The 19,611-nt window shown below is 37.8% G+C and overlaps 1 protein-coding gene across 1 annotated transcript in view; it reads left to right on the top strand.

Moving 5' to 3' along the window:
* The window catches only part of adgrg2a (adhesion G protein-coupled receptor G2a), a 36,525-nt gene extending 22,465 nt beyond the window's left edge, over positions 1 to 14,060 (top strand). The window contains exons 21-36 of the mRNA XM_041814742.1: positions 489 to 1,187; positions 1,631 to 1,641; positions 2,347 to 2,444; positions 2,728 to 2,864; positions 4,407 to 4,575; positions 4,959 to 5,114; positions 7,372 to 7,494; positions 7,641 to 7,680; positions 7,765 to 7,868; positions 7,959 to 8,083; positions 8,174 to 8,442; positions 8,554 to 8,653; positions 11,046 to 11,332; positions 11,423 to 11,524; positions 13,745 to 13,864; positions 13,954 to 14,060. Coding sequence (XP_041670676.1) covers positions 489 to 1,187; positions 1,631 to 1,641; positions 2,347 to 2,444; positions 2,728 to 2,864; positions 4,407 to 4,575; positions 4,959 to 5,114; positions 7,372 to 7,494; positions 7,641 to 7,680; positions 7,765 to 7,868; positions 7,959 to 8,083; positions 8,174 to 8,442; positions 8,554 to 8,653; positions 11,046 to 11,332; positions 11,423 to 11,524; positions 13,745 to 13,864; positions 13,954 to 14,060 — 2,647 coding nt within the window. The remainder of the gene's footprint in view (positions 1 to 488; positions 1,188 to 1,630; positions 1,642 to 2,346; positions 2,445 to 2,727; positions 2,865 to 4,406; positions 4,576 to 4,958; positions 5,115 to 7,371; positions 7,495 to 7,640; positions 7,681 to 7,764; positions 7,869 to 7,958; positions 8,084 to 8,173; positions 8,443 to 8,553; positions 8,654 to 11,045; positions 11,333 to 11,422; positions 11,525 to 13,744; positions 13,865 to 13,953) is intronic.
* The last annotated feature ends 5,551 nt before the right edge of the window (positions 14,061 to 19,611 follow it).

Genomic DNA, 19,611 nt, shown 5'->3' with positions numbered 1-19,611 from the left:
ACGACTGTAAGTACTACCACCAACAATCACACAACAGTCCTAAATAATTCTACTGCAGCAAACAACTTTACAGGAGTTGGAAACGATAAGAACCTTAACAATGGGTCAGTTATTCCAAGCAACACTACAGCTACTCCATTTACAACACCCCCCACAGTAACGCACAACGCAACTACACCTGAAACCTTCCTACCTGTACCAAATGTTACAACGGCTCACAATGTCTCTACAACTGAAGCTTCTCCAAATCAAACAACAGTGTACAGTGTCACTGCAGCTGTCAGCGATCGCACAACCAACTTCAACTTAACGGATAACACCACAACTCTACAAAATAGTTCAACAGATACATTTAACTCAACTGTAAGCCCATTAACAACTACTCCTAATATCACTGTAGACTACAATACCACTACAGCTGCCAACAATCTCACAACACCCTCAAATAACACAACAGTGTTCAATATGACTACGCAGAACAGCGCCAGAAATCTTGGAAATGGTTCATTTACAACACTTAACGCCACAATTAGCACTTTTACAGCTTCACCCAATGTCACTGTAGACAACAATGTTACTACAGCCACCATCAATTACACAACACCTGAAAATGTAACTGCATTTCAAAACCAAACAGTCTCTCACAATGAAACGACTGGGGAAATACAGCAAAACACAACTTCTTCTTATACAAATATGACAACATCTACTACTGAAGGACAAGATAATACAACCCTTAATAATGCAACGACAACCACAACGCCTGTTGTCAACACCACAAGGCCATCAGTGGCTCCACTAAACAACCAGACTGGAAATAACACCACAATGAGTGTGACTAACAACATCACAGCTACAGACGAAGCTGACACCAACTCCACTGCAGCTACCACTACTGTTAGTGCTGTTATTAATCAGAATGAAACAACAGGAATCAGCGTCAACGTAAGTTCAACTACAAGCAGATTAACCACTGTCATCAGTGCAACAACTAACGCACCAGGAGTCAATGTAACAACCACGGCATCCACAACCTCAACCACGACCACCACAGCTACTACAACTACTGATGGTGTACCTGTAGCTCAGATTGACAACGCTACAACAAAGGTTACCACGACTTCATCTACAACAACTGTACAGACCACTACCCTCAGCAGCACCACCACAACAGCAACACCAGGTGTGTATAGATGGCAGTTCAACAAATTCTAATTGGTTGTCTCATATTCATCTTTTGATGTCAAACCAAATGTTTTTAGTCTACAGTGAAAATAAAGGAATTGGGCCAACCGTTCCAAGACTTTTGGAGGGGACTGTATGATATTTACTATATTGATGTTTAAAATGTTGCATATTGTACCTCTGATTCACATATTTATGAGCTCTTGATTCAGTGTTACTCAACCCTGCTCGTCCAAAGAGCCAAATTGTTAAAAAATACCTTTACAAGAGCCACAATCTAAGTGGTAATAGGTGGCAAAAATGTGTAAAAGTGGCAATAAAGGTAAGTTAAAGGTTGCAAAAATGTTCAAAAAGCAGCAAAAAGGGGATAAAAATGGTTGAAAGAGGGCAAAATAGACATAAAAGTGGCAAAAATGAGTGAGAAGTGACTATAAAAGGAAAGAAGCAGCAAAACAAGTGGGAAAAATGGGCAAAATGTGGCATAAATGGGGGAAAGTAGCATTTGATGGCAAAACGCAGCTTAAATGAACTGGTGAAAAGGGGCAAAATTGGCATAAAGTGGCAAAAATGGATGAGAAGTGACAAAAATGAGATAAAGGTGACAAAAATGATTAAAAAAAGTGGTAAAAATGAGTAAAAAATGACTAAAACAGGCAAAAACAATTTTAAAAAGGTTGTAAAATTGGTAAAAAGTGGCAAAATGCGTGGTCGAAGTGGGTTTAAAGCAGTAAAAATGGATCACAAGTGGCAAAAAATTCAAAAAAGCGGAACAAGTTTTACATAAGGGCAATGGAAATATACAGACAAGCATTACTGGTTGACTATTAAAGCCAACTGTGTAATGGTGGAATGGTTACTGATTAATGTGAGTTGCAATGGATAATTTCTGAAGTCAAAGTTTCCCTTTTTTATGGTTTTTGGGGTGAATAATATTTCAAATTTAGACATAAATAATAATAATATCTTGAATTTATATAGTGCCTTTCAAGAAACCCAAGGACGCTTTACAGGAACACATAGACATGGACAAAGATGGATAAAGAGCCACAAATCATCCCAAAAGAGCCACATGTGGATTAAGAGCAACATTTTGAGTACCACTGTCTTGATTTGATTCGTATGACTTGATGTGTTGTTTTGCTCTTTTCCAAATTCCTGAAGCTTCTGCAACAACTGTGGGCCCCAGCCAAAGCCAGGAGGAGCAGGCAGAGCAACTGCTGAATCAAACACAGAATGCGTCTCAACTTGACTCCTCAGAGGTAAACTTCTAAATTTACCAACTAAGGCCAAGCCATACTGCTGTACATGAACGGAGGACAACAGCATGATCAAAAATGGATAAACTGAGGGTGAATATGGATGTATGAATGATACAGGCATGTTGGTAAGGGTTGGGAGAAGAAAGGCAAATGAAGAAGGGAGGATGGTTTAGGAATGAAAGGTGATGATGAGATTCAGTAAGAGTTGTGAATCAGTCATGGGATTGAGATATTGGAATTTCCACATTTTGAACTGTACATCTAATGATGGATTATGTTGCAGGTTGAACAGGTTGTTGGGCAGTTGGAGAGGCTCCTGGAGGGTCCCAGTGTCTCCCAATCAGTGGGCCAAAAGGCCATTGAAATTGTCTCCAACATTATGGGAGGAAACCCAGAGGCTCTCGCTGCCTCTGCCAACAGGTACAACTCACTGTGACTGTCTACTTCAGGGGTGTCAAACTCAATCACAAGGGGCCGGATTCTGAATTAAAGTCTGACCTAAGGGCCTAACAGGGTCCACATTTAACTGTCAACCTCATTTTTCAACAGTTATAAATTATGAGGAAAAAAGTTAGCAATAATGATAAATGATTTTGAGATTTAAAGAGTTAAAATGATGAGTTAAGGCTCAAAATCTGAGATAAAAAGTCAAACTTATTTGTTCAAAAAAAATAAAAACACAAAATTAGATGTTAACCACTAAAAAGCCTGTTATATCATATTTGATATTTGATACATACTTTTGTGATACGTGTATCTTATCAATAGGATCAATTAGATACTAAAAACAATTCTGAATACAATCTGATAAATGATAAAAATGCCCTCAAGTGGATTATCAGTTACCAAAAACACCAAATGCATCAAATGAGATACAAAAAACATTTATGTAAAATTTCATGGAAATTCTGTTTTTGTTTTTTTTTAAATTTCAGTATAAAGTGAAATAAACATTTCAGTTGCAAAAAATGAGAATTCTCTGGCAATAATTTGTGTTTTCAGGTTTTAATTGGGGAAAATAGTGCATTTAATAGGCAAATACATAAAAAAAGAAAGTAAAAATCCTGTTTTTAAGGCAAAAATGTGGCTTAAATTTGAAAATGGTGGACCTTAAAGGTGAAAATATGATATCAAGGTTGAAATGATAAATTGAAAAGCTCAAAATATAAAAAAAGTCAAAACAATCAATTGAAAAGCTGAAAATGTTAGATAGAAAGTGAAAATAATAAATAAACAGTTTAAATTATGAGATACGTCAATATCAAGTCAATATCATAAATTAAAATGGTCAAAATATAAGATAAAGTCAAATTATAAGTTGAAAAGGTCAACATATGAGACAAAAAGTGAAAATAATAAATTGAAAATGGTCAAAATATGTAATAAAAGTCCAAATAATAGATTAAAGTCATAATTGTGCAATGCAATGTTGAAAATATGACATGAAAACACAAATGAATTTGTTTTCCACATTTCTTTTGATCTAGTCAATTTTACCATTTTTTTTTTTAAGATTTATTTTTGGGCCTTTTCATGCCTTTATTAGATAGAGGAGGACCGTGGATAGACTCAGAAACAGGGAAGAGAGCGGGGAGAGACATGCGGTAAAGGGCCACAGGCCAGATTCGATCCCAGGCCGCCCACGTACATGGTGCGCGCTTTAAACCACTCAACCATCTGCGCACCCTTTACTCTTTATTTTTTTGACATTTTTATGACTTAAGGCTATTTGATATCATCAAGGTTACATTTACATTTTTATACTGCAGGGAATCTGCAGACCTCATATTTTAGGGCCAGTTTTAATAAAAATATGATATGACCTTGCGGGCTGGGTGTAACTGTGCCATGGGCCAGATTTGGCCCCCGGGCCTTGAGTTTGACACCCCTGGCTTACTTTGACAAACATTTGATCAGACATTAAACTGTTCTGGAATGTTTTTTCTTGTTTCCTGCCGACAGGCTGAGTCTGCTGGTGGATGACTTGGGCCAGAAGTTGGTCGTCAGCGGTAACAGAGCGGTACTCGGAGCGGTACTCTCTTCAGACTTGCTGGTTCTGGCTGTGTCGACTGTTGATGGGACCAACTTTCCTGCAACATCCGTGAACATTTTCAACACTAATGATGTGCAGGTGGGCCGGGTTTCAATTGCACCAGTGTTTATGATGATTTTGACAATCATTCCAGTCTCTTTCAAACTCTATCACAAATGTGCACAGAGCAGACTGCTTTGACAACAAACAAAGAAGTAAAAAAGGGCAGGTATTGACAGGAATAGCAAGTGATGTGAGGGGAGTTGTGAACACTGCTATACAAGCTATTCAGCAAAATTTTATGCTGTAAATAAAGTTGGCTAATTTAGAACTGCAACATGGGTAAACCACTGACAAAAGTGTACATACAATGTTAGGAAGTCAAAAAAAGCAACACCTTGGAATGGAAAGGAGACTTGGTTGAAAAAAACGAGGTACCTGGCATTTGGTTTAACCATTTGTTAACTTTTTTGTGTCTCCAGCTCAGTACTCGCCGCAGATCTCGCTCTAAGAGGTCAGATTCAGTCCTTGGGTCCGTTTTCCTGCCCTCTTCTCTGACCTCAGGTCTCAGTCCTGAAGAGCAGCAGCAGGCCAGCAGGGTCCAGTTCACCTTCTACACTACGTCTACATTGTTTCAGGTATTTTAATGGGTATTTCTGGTGATTGGGAGGAGGCACAATGCTGGCTGGAGGCCGAGTAATGGTTGATAGTTGTAATCATGAGTCGTGCAGGGCTAGGTAGAAGGGGGAGGTAGAGCATCAGCCTAGACCGGCAGGGGTGAGGGCCAACCCTGGTCAGGGTACCTCATCCTAGCTCTGCTTCTCCCACCCTCTTGCTAAGCCTGGGTCTGTTGAGTTTGGCATTGCTGTTGGGCTGTGATGGCCATGATGCAGGGTAGGTAAGACAAAGAATGCAGCCATGTTGGCATGGTGGAGATCACTGTTAAGTCCTCTGGAGGTGGTTTGGGACAAATTGAACGAAAGACCGGTGAAGGGGGGTTCCCACTTGACAATACCAGCAAAGTGTTGGCTTCTTGCTGCCTATCAGTCTGCACGGTTGACTTGTCAAGGCTGGGGCTGAACGATTTACAAAAATAATCTAATTGCGATTTTTTCCCTCAATATTGTGATTTATTATGCGATTATTATTAAGTTACTCAATTTATGCATTTTTCAACAAATTCAAGCAATAAATCAATTTATCTTATAACCTACATTCAGTCAGGAACACTCATCATACATTTTGCCAATTCATTGCAAAATGGATCAACAGTTTTACTCAGCAGAAAAGGCTCTGCTCTAAAGATGCTACCTGGGTTAGTCAAGCAGCATGCTTTGACTTTCCAGGGAGTGCATGGCTAGAAACCCCCATATGATTGGACACATAATAATAATAACAATAATAATAATAATAATAATAATAATAATAAATTTATTGATTTAGCACCTTTCAAGAACAGCAAGGTCACAAAGTGCTTTACAAAGAGATAAAGGAAACACAGGCAATGAATGGAAAGGTACAATAAGAGAATACACAGTACACAAAACAGATGAAGTAAAGGCCAGACCAAACAAGTAGGTCTTAAGTTGCTTTTTAAAGGAATCAGCGGTGTCTACTGATCTTAAACCCAATGGAAGAGAGTTCCAAAGAGTTGAAGCAAGTCTCCTTTGGTTTTCAGTCTTGAGTGTGGAACAACCAGCAGATCCCTGATCGAAGGACCGAAGAGTCCTGCTGGGATTGTAGCGTTTTAAGAGATCTGAAATGTAGGCTGGTGCCTGACCATGCAGGGCTTTAAAAGTAAACATAAGAATCTTAAAATGTATTCTGAAATGTATGGGAAGCCAGTGAAGAGAATACATATACTTTTTGAAGACTTGGTAAGTAGTCTGGCTGCAGCATTTTGAACTAATTGTAGACGACATATAGATGTTTTACTGAGACAGGTGAAAAGTGAGTTACAGTAGTCTAAATGGGAGGAAATGAATGTGTGAATAACCATCTCCATCTGAGCTGTAGAAACAATGTGTCTTAGTTGAGCGATATTTTTGAGTTGGAAAAAGCAGGAACGGACCAGATTATTGACATGTTGGCCTAGAGATGAGGAGTGGCTAAATGAAACAGAGATGACAAAGAACAGGTTTTACACAAGAGCCAAGGGCCTCTGTTTTGTTAGCGTTTAGCTGAAGAAAACTAACTGCCATCCAAACTTTTATGGCACTCAAACAACTGAATAGATCTGACAATGATAAATGACAATGTGTATTGAAAAAAATGAAATTACTTCAGAAGCAATTAATCCATAGTAACATAAATCTAGATATGAGGATGCAACAAGCTTAAAGCTATAAAGGAGGTGGCTGGGGTGGGGGAGGTAAAGTTTGTAAAGCTGATAAGTTGACCGCAGCTGGGGGTATGAATTAATGCTAAGCTTCATCAGTATTAGACAGAATGAATTAGTTAATTTTGCTCATATTGCAAATTTGATACCAATTGTTTTACTGAAGTGGATAATCATTTTTATGTCATTCATGTTGATTAAAACAAAACATACATAAAACACAAAAAACGAGGATTTTTGTAAACCATTTTTTAAAAAGTGACACTTAGATTATTGCATTATGTGCATAAAATCTCTGCTGCTGCTGCTGCAAAATATATATATATCTATATATTAAACTGCTATTTTTACAAATTTCAAGTTTAATGAATATCGCAACTTTTGCATTTTGTAAATTGCAGCAGGCCATATTGTGATTCAATCTAATTTGTGATTAACTGCCCAGCCCTAGTCAAGACAAATTGGATTTTACTGGGTTTAAGGACTTCTTGTAGTAATGTCTTGTATTTGCCTCAAAAAAGTGCTTTCAAAGTGACTTAGCCTTTTTTCTTTTGCAGGACACGACGTTAAATAACCAGACCATAGTCAGTCCAGTCCTGGGCTCCAGCATAGCCAATCTTTCGATAAGCAACCTGACTGAAAACATCCAGTTCACAATCAGAAACATTGACCCCATAAACGTGAGTAATCATGAGCTTAAAGATAATTTTATATTCCATGAACTAGTATCTTAAAGTAAAGCAGTGCTTATTAATTGCCTTTAAATAAACGTAAATACAATGTTCAGAGTAATTGTTTTTTATTTCTTCCCTGTTATCAGGAGGAGCATTCAGCCTCTTGTGTATACTGGGACTATTCTTTATATGGTAAGAGCATGAAAGCCAAAAAGAGATTATAAAGAGCCCCATTTTCAAACAGACATTTAGAGAATATGTTTGTTGTGATTTTAGATGGAGGAGGAGGTTGGAGGTCTGACGGTTGCTTCGTCGTCAACACCACAGCAGAAGAGACGATCTGCAGCTGCAACCATCTCACATCTTTTGCGATTCTACTGGTTTGCATCTGTGTATTTGCAAAATAATCTTGACATCAGCTTCAAATAAATGGGCTTTCTTTTAATGAGTACTTTATGTCTTCAATCCAGGATTTGTCCAGAGAGGGACTAATTGACCGTCAGCATGCACAGATTCTCACTTTCATCACCTACATCGGCTGTGGGATCTCTGCTATTTTCCTTGCAGTCACCTTATTGACATATCTTTCATTTGAGTAAGAACCGACATCCTTAAACTACCTAAGCAAAGCATTTGTCTTGTAGATTTTGTCAGACTTTTATGATAACTGACTCTTTCTTTGCAGGAAACTTCTCAGGGATATTCCCGCCAAGATCCTGGTGCAGCTCTGCATGTCCCTCCTCTTCCTGAACCTGGTCTTCCTGCTGGACGGCTGGCTGGCGCTCTACCCCGCCGTCGGCCTGTGCATCAGCACCGCCTTCTTCCTGCACTACTTCCTGCTGACGTCATTCACCTGGGCGGGGCTTGAGGCCCTGCATATGTACCTGAGCGTGGTCCAGGTGTTCACACCCTACCTGAGCAGATACATGCTCAAGTTCTCACTGATGGGCTGGGGTGAGTCATGTTGAGCATTTTCGTTTAAAATCCTTTATAAATGTACAATAAAGTGAATTTCTTCAGCCTGGGTTCAAGTGGATCTACTAAAACGATGTCTGGTCTTTGCAGGCCTCCCTCTCATTGTGGTGATTATTGTGATATCAGTGGACAAAGACAACTATGGCCTCGTTACATATGGACGATTCAATGATGGCACAACAGACGACTTGTAAGTTACACCTAAATAAATCATGTAAAAACCCCTCTTAAATATGCATAAAAATCATGAAAATTTTACTCTTTCTCAATGAGCTGCATGTGTGAACATAGACACCCATTTGAACCACATTTCACTTTTTGATGCGCCCGTTTCACCCATTTCAGCCCATTTCTGCCTCAGTTAACCCTTTACCTACTGAGCCGGCGCCAGCGCTGTGTTTTATATGTCCGGAGTATTATTACCATAACTCTGTCAAAGTTTGTCCGATCAGAAAAACTCCAAAGGTGTTGGAAAGATGAGAATTGTGGGCATGCGCACATATATGGTTCATTACGGTACTCGCAACCGTATGATGTGGGCATTCATAGCAAAACACCAGAAGTATCACGAGACTGCTACACAGATTCTCAACACTGTAACTCCTCGAAAGTTTGCTCAATCTAAAAAATTCCAACGCTGACAGAGAGTTGAGAATCTGTGCTGAGAATCTGTGTCAAACAGCACCGCGAAAACGGCAGCTTTGGCAGAAGATGAGTGAGAAAGGAGAGTGAAGGAAGAGAGTAAAAGGAGAGCGAGCGAGAGTGGTGTTTTGTTTTCAAAAATAGCGTTAGATAGTGGCATTTTTGCGTGTCTGTCATGTGCAATAACAATATGTTACTGAGAATGTTGAGAATGCATTTTTACACCTTTATTTGCACTAATTGTTGCTTATGTATGTAGTTATCTTTTGCACTGTGTTTTGCACACCCAGAGTCCTAGACTCAAAAACTGACTAGTGATTGTTCTAAACATGTATAGGTTCACATTTCAGATGTCAAATCAAAACTTCATGAGCAATAACAACATTTCTTCTCATAAAAGCCATGAAAAAAAAATCTGTTTTTTGTTTTGTTCTTCTTTTAAACTGCTGACACTTCCATATAATGTGCAATAATCATTAGCCAGATGTTGAAAAGTCAAGTTCAAGTACTCCTGGGAAAAGGGACCAAAGCCCTCAGACTTAGGGCATTTCCTGACTATTTAACAGCCATGATAACAAAATATGTCCAAATCGCCATTTTTAGACTCAGTAGGTAAAGGGTTAACCCTTTTTTCTCGGTTTATATCAATTTTTCATCCTATTTCACCAAATTTACACCTATTTTTTTTTGCTACTTTAAAGCCATTGCAGCGACTTTTTATCCCATTTTACCACTTTATATACCTGTTTTTGCCACTTTAACCCAGTTTCACCATTTTTGGTGACCTTTAAAATTTTTTTACACATCTAACCCATTTCTGCTACTTTTAAAATCCAATTTCACCACCTATGCACCTTTTTCCCATAATTCACACATTTTAATTCTGTTTTAAAGAAAAGCAATTTGCATTTTTAAGAGAACTCCTTGCTACACAAATGAATAAAGATATTTCTTTGATAAAAGTGGTTATCATTCAGGTTAAATTTAAAATATGGATACCACAGAGTAACTTTACAATTGATCATAATTTTGTTAGCACGTTTGGCTGTGCTCCAGAAAGCTCTCCCATTTTTCCCCCCTTATGGGCGGCCATGTCTGCACATGACTATTCTAGAATGTGCATCGTGATGTTCAACCACCTTCAGGTACAGTGGGGGTCCCCGGTCTCTGGCACCTTTATTTTTGGGGTTGCGGGCTGAAAAGGTTGAGAACCACTGATCTAAAGCAGTGGTTCTCAAGGTGTATGTGTACACCTAGGGGTGACTTTTAAATGTTCCAATAAAATATAAGTTTAAGTTCATAAACTGAATTTTACATTTGGTAGGATATTCAATTTTATTATCCTAAAAAACCCAGAGTCTCCCTACATGGCAGGATGGTTTGACCCACCCTGGCCATGCCACTTGACATCACCTGTCAGTCACTGTATTCTCAATCACTGCATTCATAAATACGTCAGTTATTTCTTTTTTAAGGAAGAAATGTTTATCCATAATAAGTTCACTATTTAAAAAGATAATTCAGTTTGGGTACCAAGCAGTAGCAGTGGCAATATCCTCCAGTGATTTCAGTGAGCATTGCTCCTTTAAGAAGGACCTGCTGGTTGTACCAGCTAGGATGCTACGCTCAAATCCCAGATAATCATCCTGAGTATTGAATTCTCTGTGAAAAGCTCTGTACTGCTGCAAACACACAGAAACAGCATACCAAGTCTTTAAACATCCAAATAAATTTTACTGTCACTCAGCCATGCTAAAGAAAATGGCCTGCAAAGCCCAGTTTCACACACAAAACACTATGCTATCCTTTAGAAGGAAAACATCTTTACCTACCAAAAGATCAAGACACTCACAAATCCCAGTTTCTCCAAAATGATCATCTTAAACATTATGTACTGTTGAAGGTTTAAGTTGTTTCATCATTTCTGTCTCCCTCTGTAGCTGCTGGCTCCGTAATGACATCGCCTTCTACGTGGGCGTGGTGGCTTACTTCCTCCTCATCTTTACTCTGTGCCTGATCGTCTTCATCATGGTCATGGTCCAGCTGGCCCGGATCAAGAAGCAGAACCCCCAGAACCAGTCTCCAAATAGAGGCGTGATGACGGACCTGCGCAGCATCGCCGGCCTCATCGTCCTGCTCGGACTCACCTGGGGGTTCGCCCTGTTCGCCTGGGGTCCTCTCTACCTACCCTTTGTTTACCTTTTCTCTATTTTCAACTCTCTGCAGGGTGAGACATATGCAACTATACCCAGCTGTACATTATTCAGGTTTATCCAAATACAAGTCATTATTTAACCCTTTCATTTGTCCTCTGTAGGTTTCCTTATCTTTGTCTTCCACTGTGCTGTAAAAGAAAACGTCCGCAAGCAGTGGAGAACGTATCTTTGCTGTGGGAAACTACGACTGGCTGAAAACTCAGGTGAGTACCTAAAAGTGTTCTTTTACCTCTGATAGATTCACTTCTCCCAGTCATGCCTCAGTCTAAACTCAACACGAAGATAAAGCACGCATTTAGATCCAGTGTTAATCTTTGAAATAATCTTCACCTGCAATCAGCTTTTCATCAGTATTAGACGTAGAAAAAATACACACTGCAACCCAAAATACACCTAAGATTGATGAGATTTTTATTCTGCTTTACAATTAAAGAAACCAAAGATATTTATTTTTAAATCTATATATGAACTGCAAATACAGACTGCCTATTGCTGATTGTTTTCACATCTAACTTTGGCAAAATGCAGGCAAATTTAGACAAAAAGGGGGCTTAAGTCTGAGGAAAATATCAATATATGCTAGGGCTGTCAGATGTTTTTATTTTCTGTTTGGATTTATCAATAAATCGCAATAGTCAATCATGATTTGTCATTTTTAAAATCCCATATGGCTGCCATCAGGCCAAATCCTCCTGCCTCCATTATTTATTTATTCATTTTCCCCCCATAAATCCATGTTATTGGTCACAATTTATGTTTTTCAGTGAGTTTTAAAAAATTTTACACTAATAAAAAGTGTAAAAAAAGATGCTGACTATGACCATTCATGCATCTTGTCCTTATCCTTTTAATACCAATTCATAAACTCACTCAGGCCCCGTTTACACGACAATGTTTTCGAGTGAAAACGCACAAGTTTTGTAGCGTTTTGGCTGTCCGTTTACACGGCAACGGTGTTTTGGTGCCTGAAAATGGAACTTTTTGGAAACGGGCTCCAGAATGGAAGTTTTTTGAAACGCCCCCGTCTCCGTCTCGGTGTAAACATGGAAACCGGCACTTTCTGAAAACGGACATGTGCACTGCGGCTGCAGTAAATATCCATGGCTGACACCAGTGTACTGTTCGTGCCCCTCACTCTTTTGAATTTAACTGTACTTCTCCAACAAAGTCTGGATTTACTTCACCATCACTTGGATCAGCGGCGACGTATTTCGTGCCTGCACCAGATTCTGATTCAACCCATACGCCGTCGAAGGGCAGCCCGAAGGTGATATTGGACATTGCAAAATCACACCGCCATCTACTGGCCTGGCATGTATACTACATTGTTTTTGGTGTTTCCCGTAGTCTCGTGTGAATGGAGATTGTTTTAAAAACATTGCCATCTGAACGTGGAACTTTATAGAAACGAAAACAAAGCAAAACGTTGTCATGTAAATGGGGCCTTAGACTGATTTTAGATAAAAGGAAGACCTCCTCAAGGTTTAGGAAGGGACAGTCGTCTGAGGACGAGAGTGAGCCAGGTTACAGGTCCTGATAAATGCTCTGCAACAGTGTTTCTCAACCCTGCTCAACCAAAAAGCCAAATTGTTAAAAAATAAATTTGCAAGAGCCACAATCCAAGGGGTGATAAGTGGCAAAAAAGGGTTAAAGTGGCAATAAAACTAAGTTAAAGGTGGCAAAAATGGTCAAAAAGTGACAAAAAAGTGGCAAAAATGGGCAAAAAGGGGCAAAAACATAGAAAAATAAATTGTGAAAGTGCCTTAAATGGGCAAAAATTTGGGAAAAATTGGAAAAAGCAGCACAGAGCAGCAAAAAAAGGCATATTAAATGGGCAAATTATGGCATGGGGGGGGTTGCAATTAGCAAAAAGCAGATTTAAGTGGTTAAAAACAGATGAAAAGTGGCAAAAAGAACTAGCAAGAATGTGCAAAAAGTATTAAAATAGTTGATTAAAAGTGGCAAAAAAGGGGAAAAATTGGCCAAAAATGCAAGTAAGGGCAATTAAAATACACAGAGAAAAAAAAAAAGGTTGACAAACTGATAAGTGTGACGTGCCGTGGATATTTTTTTAGGTCAAAGTTTCCTTTTTAAAGGTTTTCTGGTGGAATAATATTCCAAATTAAGACATAAAAGAGCCACAAATCATCCCAAAAGAGCCACACATTGAGTATCACTGCTCTACAACTAATAATAAATTAATTAATCAAGCATTTTAAGGTGCGGATAAAAAAATTTGGTGTGTGCTATATGCCAAGCATTACCTGCACCCCTTGAGGCTAAGCCCCCCGTGTTTCAATCCTAGTGACGGCCCTGGCGTAAACATAAATGTAAACATACGGAAATGTAAAATGTCTTTTTGAAATTGGCTTCTGCCAGCCAGTTAAACATTTCTCCAAAATATTTCTTCTACTTTCCTGTAGAATGGAGTCGGACAGCGACTGCTAACAAGAGGAACATGTCACTCGCCACAGCATCCAGCTCGGCTCCTCAGCTCACCTCACGAAGCTCCTCGGTCACCAGCGACAGCACCAACAGCAGCGGTGAGTCCACACACTGACATCTACCATATCTGACCTGCATTTTTATACTCTATTAGACAACATCATTGCTGCTTTCGTTCCCGCCACAGGCTCTGTGTTTGCAGACAGCGGGATATCTGACGGCTCAAACAGTGACGTCGTACTCAATGAGATTCACAGAAGAAATCTTTCACTGCGAGCCGACCAGGACTTATAACCACATCAGACTTTTAATAAGTACAATGCCTGAGATGGCGTGTAACCTTTTGCTGCTCACATCTGCTGCTAATAGGAAAACTACAAAGAGAAGATTCTGCCTAACCCTAACCCTGACCCTAGGAACTCTGCCAGATATGAAGGATTTCGAGGTGTGATGAAGGACAGGAGACTGACGAGTCTTTAGACTGAAGTTTTCTCAGCACATGCCTTTTCATGAGGGAAGAACATGTGAAGAACATTAGGCAGTTTTCAGAGGCCGTGTTTTATGACTGAAAATTTGCGTTATTTCACTATTGCGGCTGTGACTTAGTGTTCTTCTTTATTGTTTAGCTTGTTTCAGAGCTTTTAAAATGATCATTCAATACATTTATTATAAAGACAGCCTTTATTTGTGTCTCTAATGAAGTCAGACCACATTACAGATTAGAGCTGAACGATTTTGGAAAATAATCTAATTGCGATTTTTTTCCCCCAATATTGCAATTCTGATTTGATATGCGATTATTCCTTAACTTTCTTCAAATCCTAAACAAGGGCTAAAAAACTATTTGAAAGTGTCTAATTCTGATTATTTTGACTCATATTGCAAATTGGATATGAATTATTGCATTGAAGGGTTTTTGTTGTTCTTAAATTTAAGAAGAAAAAAAGTACAAAAATAAAGAAGGTAGGACTTTTTGTGGACTATTCTAAAAAAATGGTACCTGAATGATTGCATGTCATGCATAACATCTCTGCTGCAAAAAAAGTTTAAAACTGGCATTTTGACACAAATTTCAGGTCAAAGAAAAATTGCACCTTTGGTAATTTGAAAATTTCAGCAGACCATATTGCGATTTAATCTAATTTTGGATTAATTTCCAGCCCTATTACAGATTGAATTTATTCTGTGTTATAGAGGCCTTTTTGCTGCCTTTTTAAAAAATCTCTTTTTATTATGGCAAATTAGGCTCACTATAAAAAAAAAAAATGTAAGGATCTGCTGATTAAAAAAAATGAGAGAGAATTTTTAGTTTATTGGGTTGTAAAATTTACAGGAAAAACAGATGTTTTTGACCAAATTTATTTTTAAATTTTATAACCTTCAAGGTTTTTTTTTTTTTTTTTTTTTTATAAGATCAGAATTTACAACATTTTAAGTTGTTAATTTATGAGATACAAAACTCAAAACACTGGTTTGATCAGATCATCTCCTGGTTGTTGTTGTTTTTTCCAAATAGCCCAAATTCACCAAACTCTCCCTTCAAAGTTTGGATGCTAATGGTAAGAACGAACAGTAAAACATTGTTGAAAATGAGCTGTGTTAACTTAGACTTCTAATAGTCGTTTCACCTCTGTTTTATTTGTATGAGGTGGTAGAACTCATTTTTAATTTTTCAATTAGAAGTACTTGATCACTCTTTTTGACAATCATCCCTTAATCTGCACACTGCAAAAAATGGGTGCCTTGATTTTAGATAAAAACACCAAATCTAAAAGAAAGGTACTTAAAACTAGTGAAATTATCTGTCCATGCTGCAAGAGGATTTGACATGATAAGATATCTTGAAATAAGATTATTAAATGTAGAAATAAGTAATTCAGCAGAACCCTATTTATGGCTTTTTAACTAAAAACAATTTTTTCTGATGAATTTAATTATTTTTAGACTCAAAATGTAAAGTTTTTCTCTTTTTTTTCACTTTTAAATAGGAAAATTTAAAAACTTTTATACATTGGTGGCTTTTAAAACTTGAAAAATTCATTTTTTTCCTCAGTTTTTTTTTAAAAATTTTTTTAAAACTAAAAACTGTCAAGCTCTTCTCTTATAAATATTTTATTCTAACATTTTTTTCATACATTTGTGACTTTTTTTAAACTAAAAATTGTCACTTTTTGATTTTAAATTTACAAAATTTTAAACTAAAAAAATCTTTTTTTTTTTTTTCTAAATTTGCAACTTTTACAATCTGACAAACTTTGAGTGCTTTCTCAAAAATGAACAGATCCTCACAATTTATTATTTTTATCACTACTATTTTTGAGTGGCCCTAATATGTCGTCATATCAAAAACACATTTCTATTTTTATATCAGAGGTTCCCAAACTTTTTTCTAAGGTAAGCTTGCAGCCACTTGTCCCCTGGACTCACATAGAAAATGGGAGCCATTGCAGTCAAAACCAACATAACTTTTACTTATTTTCATTGATAATCCAAATTTAATGGGCCTAAATACACGTTTTTATTACCAGAGAACTCTTGCATGAGCTGTCCAGTGAGTGTGTTATCATTGTTTTTTTAATTTGAGCAAATATAATCAGGACATCCTCAGAGCAGGCGGAGTCTAAACCTCCTCTTAGATCTTTGGTGCCACCCTGGGTGATGACCCATTAACACAATTTCTGATTTTACATCCCCTAGGGCATGGGTGTCAAACTCAAGGTCCGGGGGCCAAATCTGGCCCGTGGCATGACTATATCCGGCCCGCAAGATCATATCATATTTGTATTCTAACTGGCCCACCAGTATGAGGTCTGCAGATTTGAAATTGCAGAAATCTGCAGAAATTTCAACTCCTAACTTTTGGCTTTTTAATCCCATATTTTGAACTATCAGACTCACAATTTAAAAATTTAAGTCATATTTTGACTCTAAATCTCATGATTTCAAATTTGATCTTATATTTTGACGTTTCAAACTTGTGATTTCAACTTTCTCCTCATGTATTTTCCGTTTAAAAACATTATTTTTCCATTTTTGATATCGTGTTCTGATCTTTGGAACTAATAAGTTGGAATTTTTATCCCAGATATGAGCCTTTAAACTCATCATTGTTACTTTTTTGAATTTCCAAATGATTTATCATCAGTGCTGTTTTTTTCATACTTTATTACTGGTGAAAATGAGGTTGACCGTTATGGTTAAATGTTGACCCTGTTAGGCCCTCAGCCCTCAGGTTAAACCTGAATCCAGAATCTGGCCCCTGCTGTGACTGAGTTTGACACCCCTGCCCCAGGGGCTTCAAAATGGAAATAAGTGAAGGATTTTTAAAGTTTCAGTGAAGATTTACTAATGAAGGAAAATGAGCACATGCAGAAATTACAGTGCCTTATTTTTATTACAATGTTTCACATGTTCTCATCTTTAACAGTATTAAAGGTGTATTTCATGATTTATTTAATTGTTTTTCTACAGCACATGACTCAAGGCTCTTACTCAGCTGAAATGTTCTTATGCTTCAAATATATTTTTGTGAAGTTTAAACGTTATGAACTACTGTTGCAAAATGAAAAAGAATCAGAAGCTATAATTTATCTTTTGACTTTGTTAATAAGGACAGAAATGCTAGCTGTGCCTGTTCAGGAACACACGCATGCCATGAGAGGACAGATAATAAAACTTTAACACATTTCCAGTTCACCTCGCCTTTTTCTTTTTATACCCAAAGTGTCACATCTGCAGGAAATTTTCAAGATCTTTAATCAAACCTTTTCAACAGAAAAAAAAAAAAAAACCACCAATTATGCTCCCAGCAGACACGGCAGCGCTGTGTAACCTTCAGCAGAGCGTCCCCCCGCCCACCCAGAGCTGCTTCAATCACAGCCTGTGAAGGTCGGCACAGACGGTTGGCAGCAGTTTGCTATTAAAAGTTTTACATGAGTTCAAATCGCGGAGCGGTGCGACCTTAGACGTGAACCGGAAAAGAGTGCATGCTGTGTGAATAATGGTGGAGACGCAGATGTTACAGAGATGAGCGCTGATTCATTTAAAGCCAATGTCAGGTCAGGCTGAAAAAGGCTGCAAACATTTGAAAACTTCTTTAAAGTCTAATCATTCTGAATGTTACTCCTGGACATCAAAAAGCCAGAGGTCAAAGAGAGCCGGAAAACAAGACAAGATGATGCGTCACCTCTATCTGTGCTGAGCATCATACTTTCCAGCATTGTCAGTCAAATATCTTTATTTCATTTCAGCTTTGGGCTTTTTTCATACTAGGTCAGAAGCAGAGGTTGTTCTTGTCCAGAGGAAGTCGGCCAGTAGGGGGCATCTAAGGGCTGACAGGCTTCAAACTATAGCAGTGGTTCAAAATCTGCAACAGGAGGAAACCTCCCTGAGGGGGAGAGGGATCTGGATGCAGACGGCATATATCAGACACCCGTTTTGTAGACCACCTCTGTGAGACACCGCCACTGTCAAAACAGAAGGGATGTAATTTTCTGGTACAATGTTTTAGTTTTTTTTTTTTTAATTCAACTTTATTCATCAACGAAGTCTGGCAGCTACATTCATGAATTCTGATGTCTAAGCCAGGATGAGGTTATGTTTAGACCCCTCCTAGAAGGAGTGTTGCTAATATTGGCTAAGTTTAGCTTTGTAAGCTTTAGCTAAAGTGAGCATACTATGCTTGCTACGTAGTTAACATTACAAAAGCCAATGTAGCTATGCTGTTGTAGGTTCTTTTACTTTAGCTTTAGCTACATTGGTTATGTAGGAACATGACTTATGTAGCTAACAAAGCATTATTTGCTTTAGCCTTAACTACACTGGTTATGTAGATACATCACCTGTGTAGCTAATCTAGCTTTATTTGCTTCAGCTTCACTGGTTACGTACAGTAATACCTATGTAGCTAACATAGCTATCTTTGCTTTAGCTACATTGGTTATGTAGAAACATGACTTATGTAGCTAACAAAGCATCATTTGCTTTAGCCTTAGCTACATTGATTATGCAGATGCATTACCTATTTAGCTTACACGGCTGCATTGCTCCATTAGTTATGTAGATACATTACACATGTAGCTAAACTATATTCATTTGCTTTAGCTACATTGGTTATGTAGATGCGTTACCTATGTAGCTTATGTGGCTGCATTGCTTTAATTTTAGCTACATTGGTTATGTAGATCAGTACCTATGTAGCAACACGACTTCATTTGCTTTAGCTACAATGGTTATTTAGATAAATTACCTATGTAGCTCTATTTGATTTAGCCACAAGGGTTATGTAGAGCAACACCAACAAAGCTAAGGTAGTTTCATTTGCTTTAGCTACTATGGATATGTAGATACCTATACAGGTACTGTAGCTTCTTTTGCTAATTGACTATTTAGATATGTTACCATGGTTGCTAGCATAGCTTAATTTGCTTTTGCTACATTGATTATGTAGCTATGATATATTTGTAGCTTATGTAGCTTCATTTGCTACAGCTTTACATATCACTGACATAACATTCATTATGTAGATGCACTGTCTATGTAGCTTATGTAGCTTCGTTTGCTTTAACTTTACAAAACATTGACATAGCATTCATTTTGGTGTTAATTACATGTGTAGCTTCATTAACTTTTGATTTAGCTATGTTAGCTACAAAGCTTCTTTACCTACATATTTTCTATAGCTAACGTAGCTTCGTTGGCTTTAGCCTAAGCTCTGTTAGCTGTGTTAGAGTGTTTTCATGGAGGACCAATGTTTTTTTCCTGTAAACAGACTGCTTTATCAGCTTTATCAAACATTTGTAATCAGGTCTTACAGGTAGAGTTTTTTTTATTTACTTTAAACTCC

Source organism: Cheilinus undulatus, linkage group 19 (assembly GCF_018320785.1).
Source record: "Cheilinus undulatus linkage group 19, ASM1832078v1, whole genome shotgun sequence".
NCBI classification, from domain to species: domain Eukaryota; kingdom Metazoa; phylum Chordata; class Actinopteri; order Labriformes; family Labridae; genus Cheilinus; species Cheilinus undulatus.
This window is presented reverse-complemented; position numbering and strand designations above follow the sequence as displayed.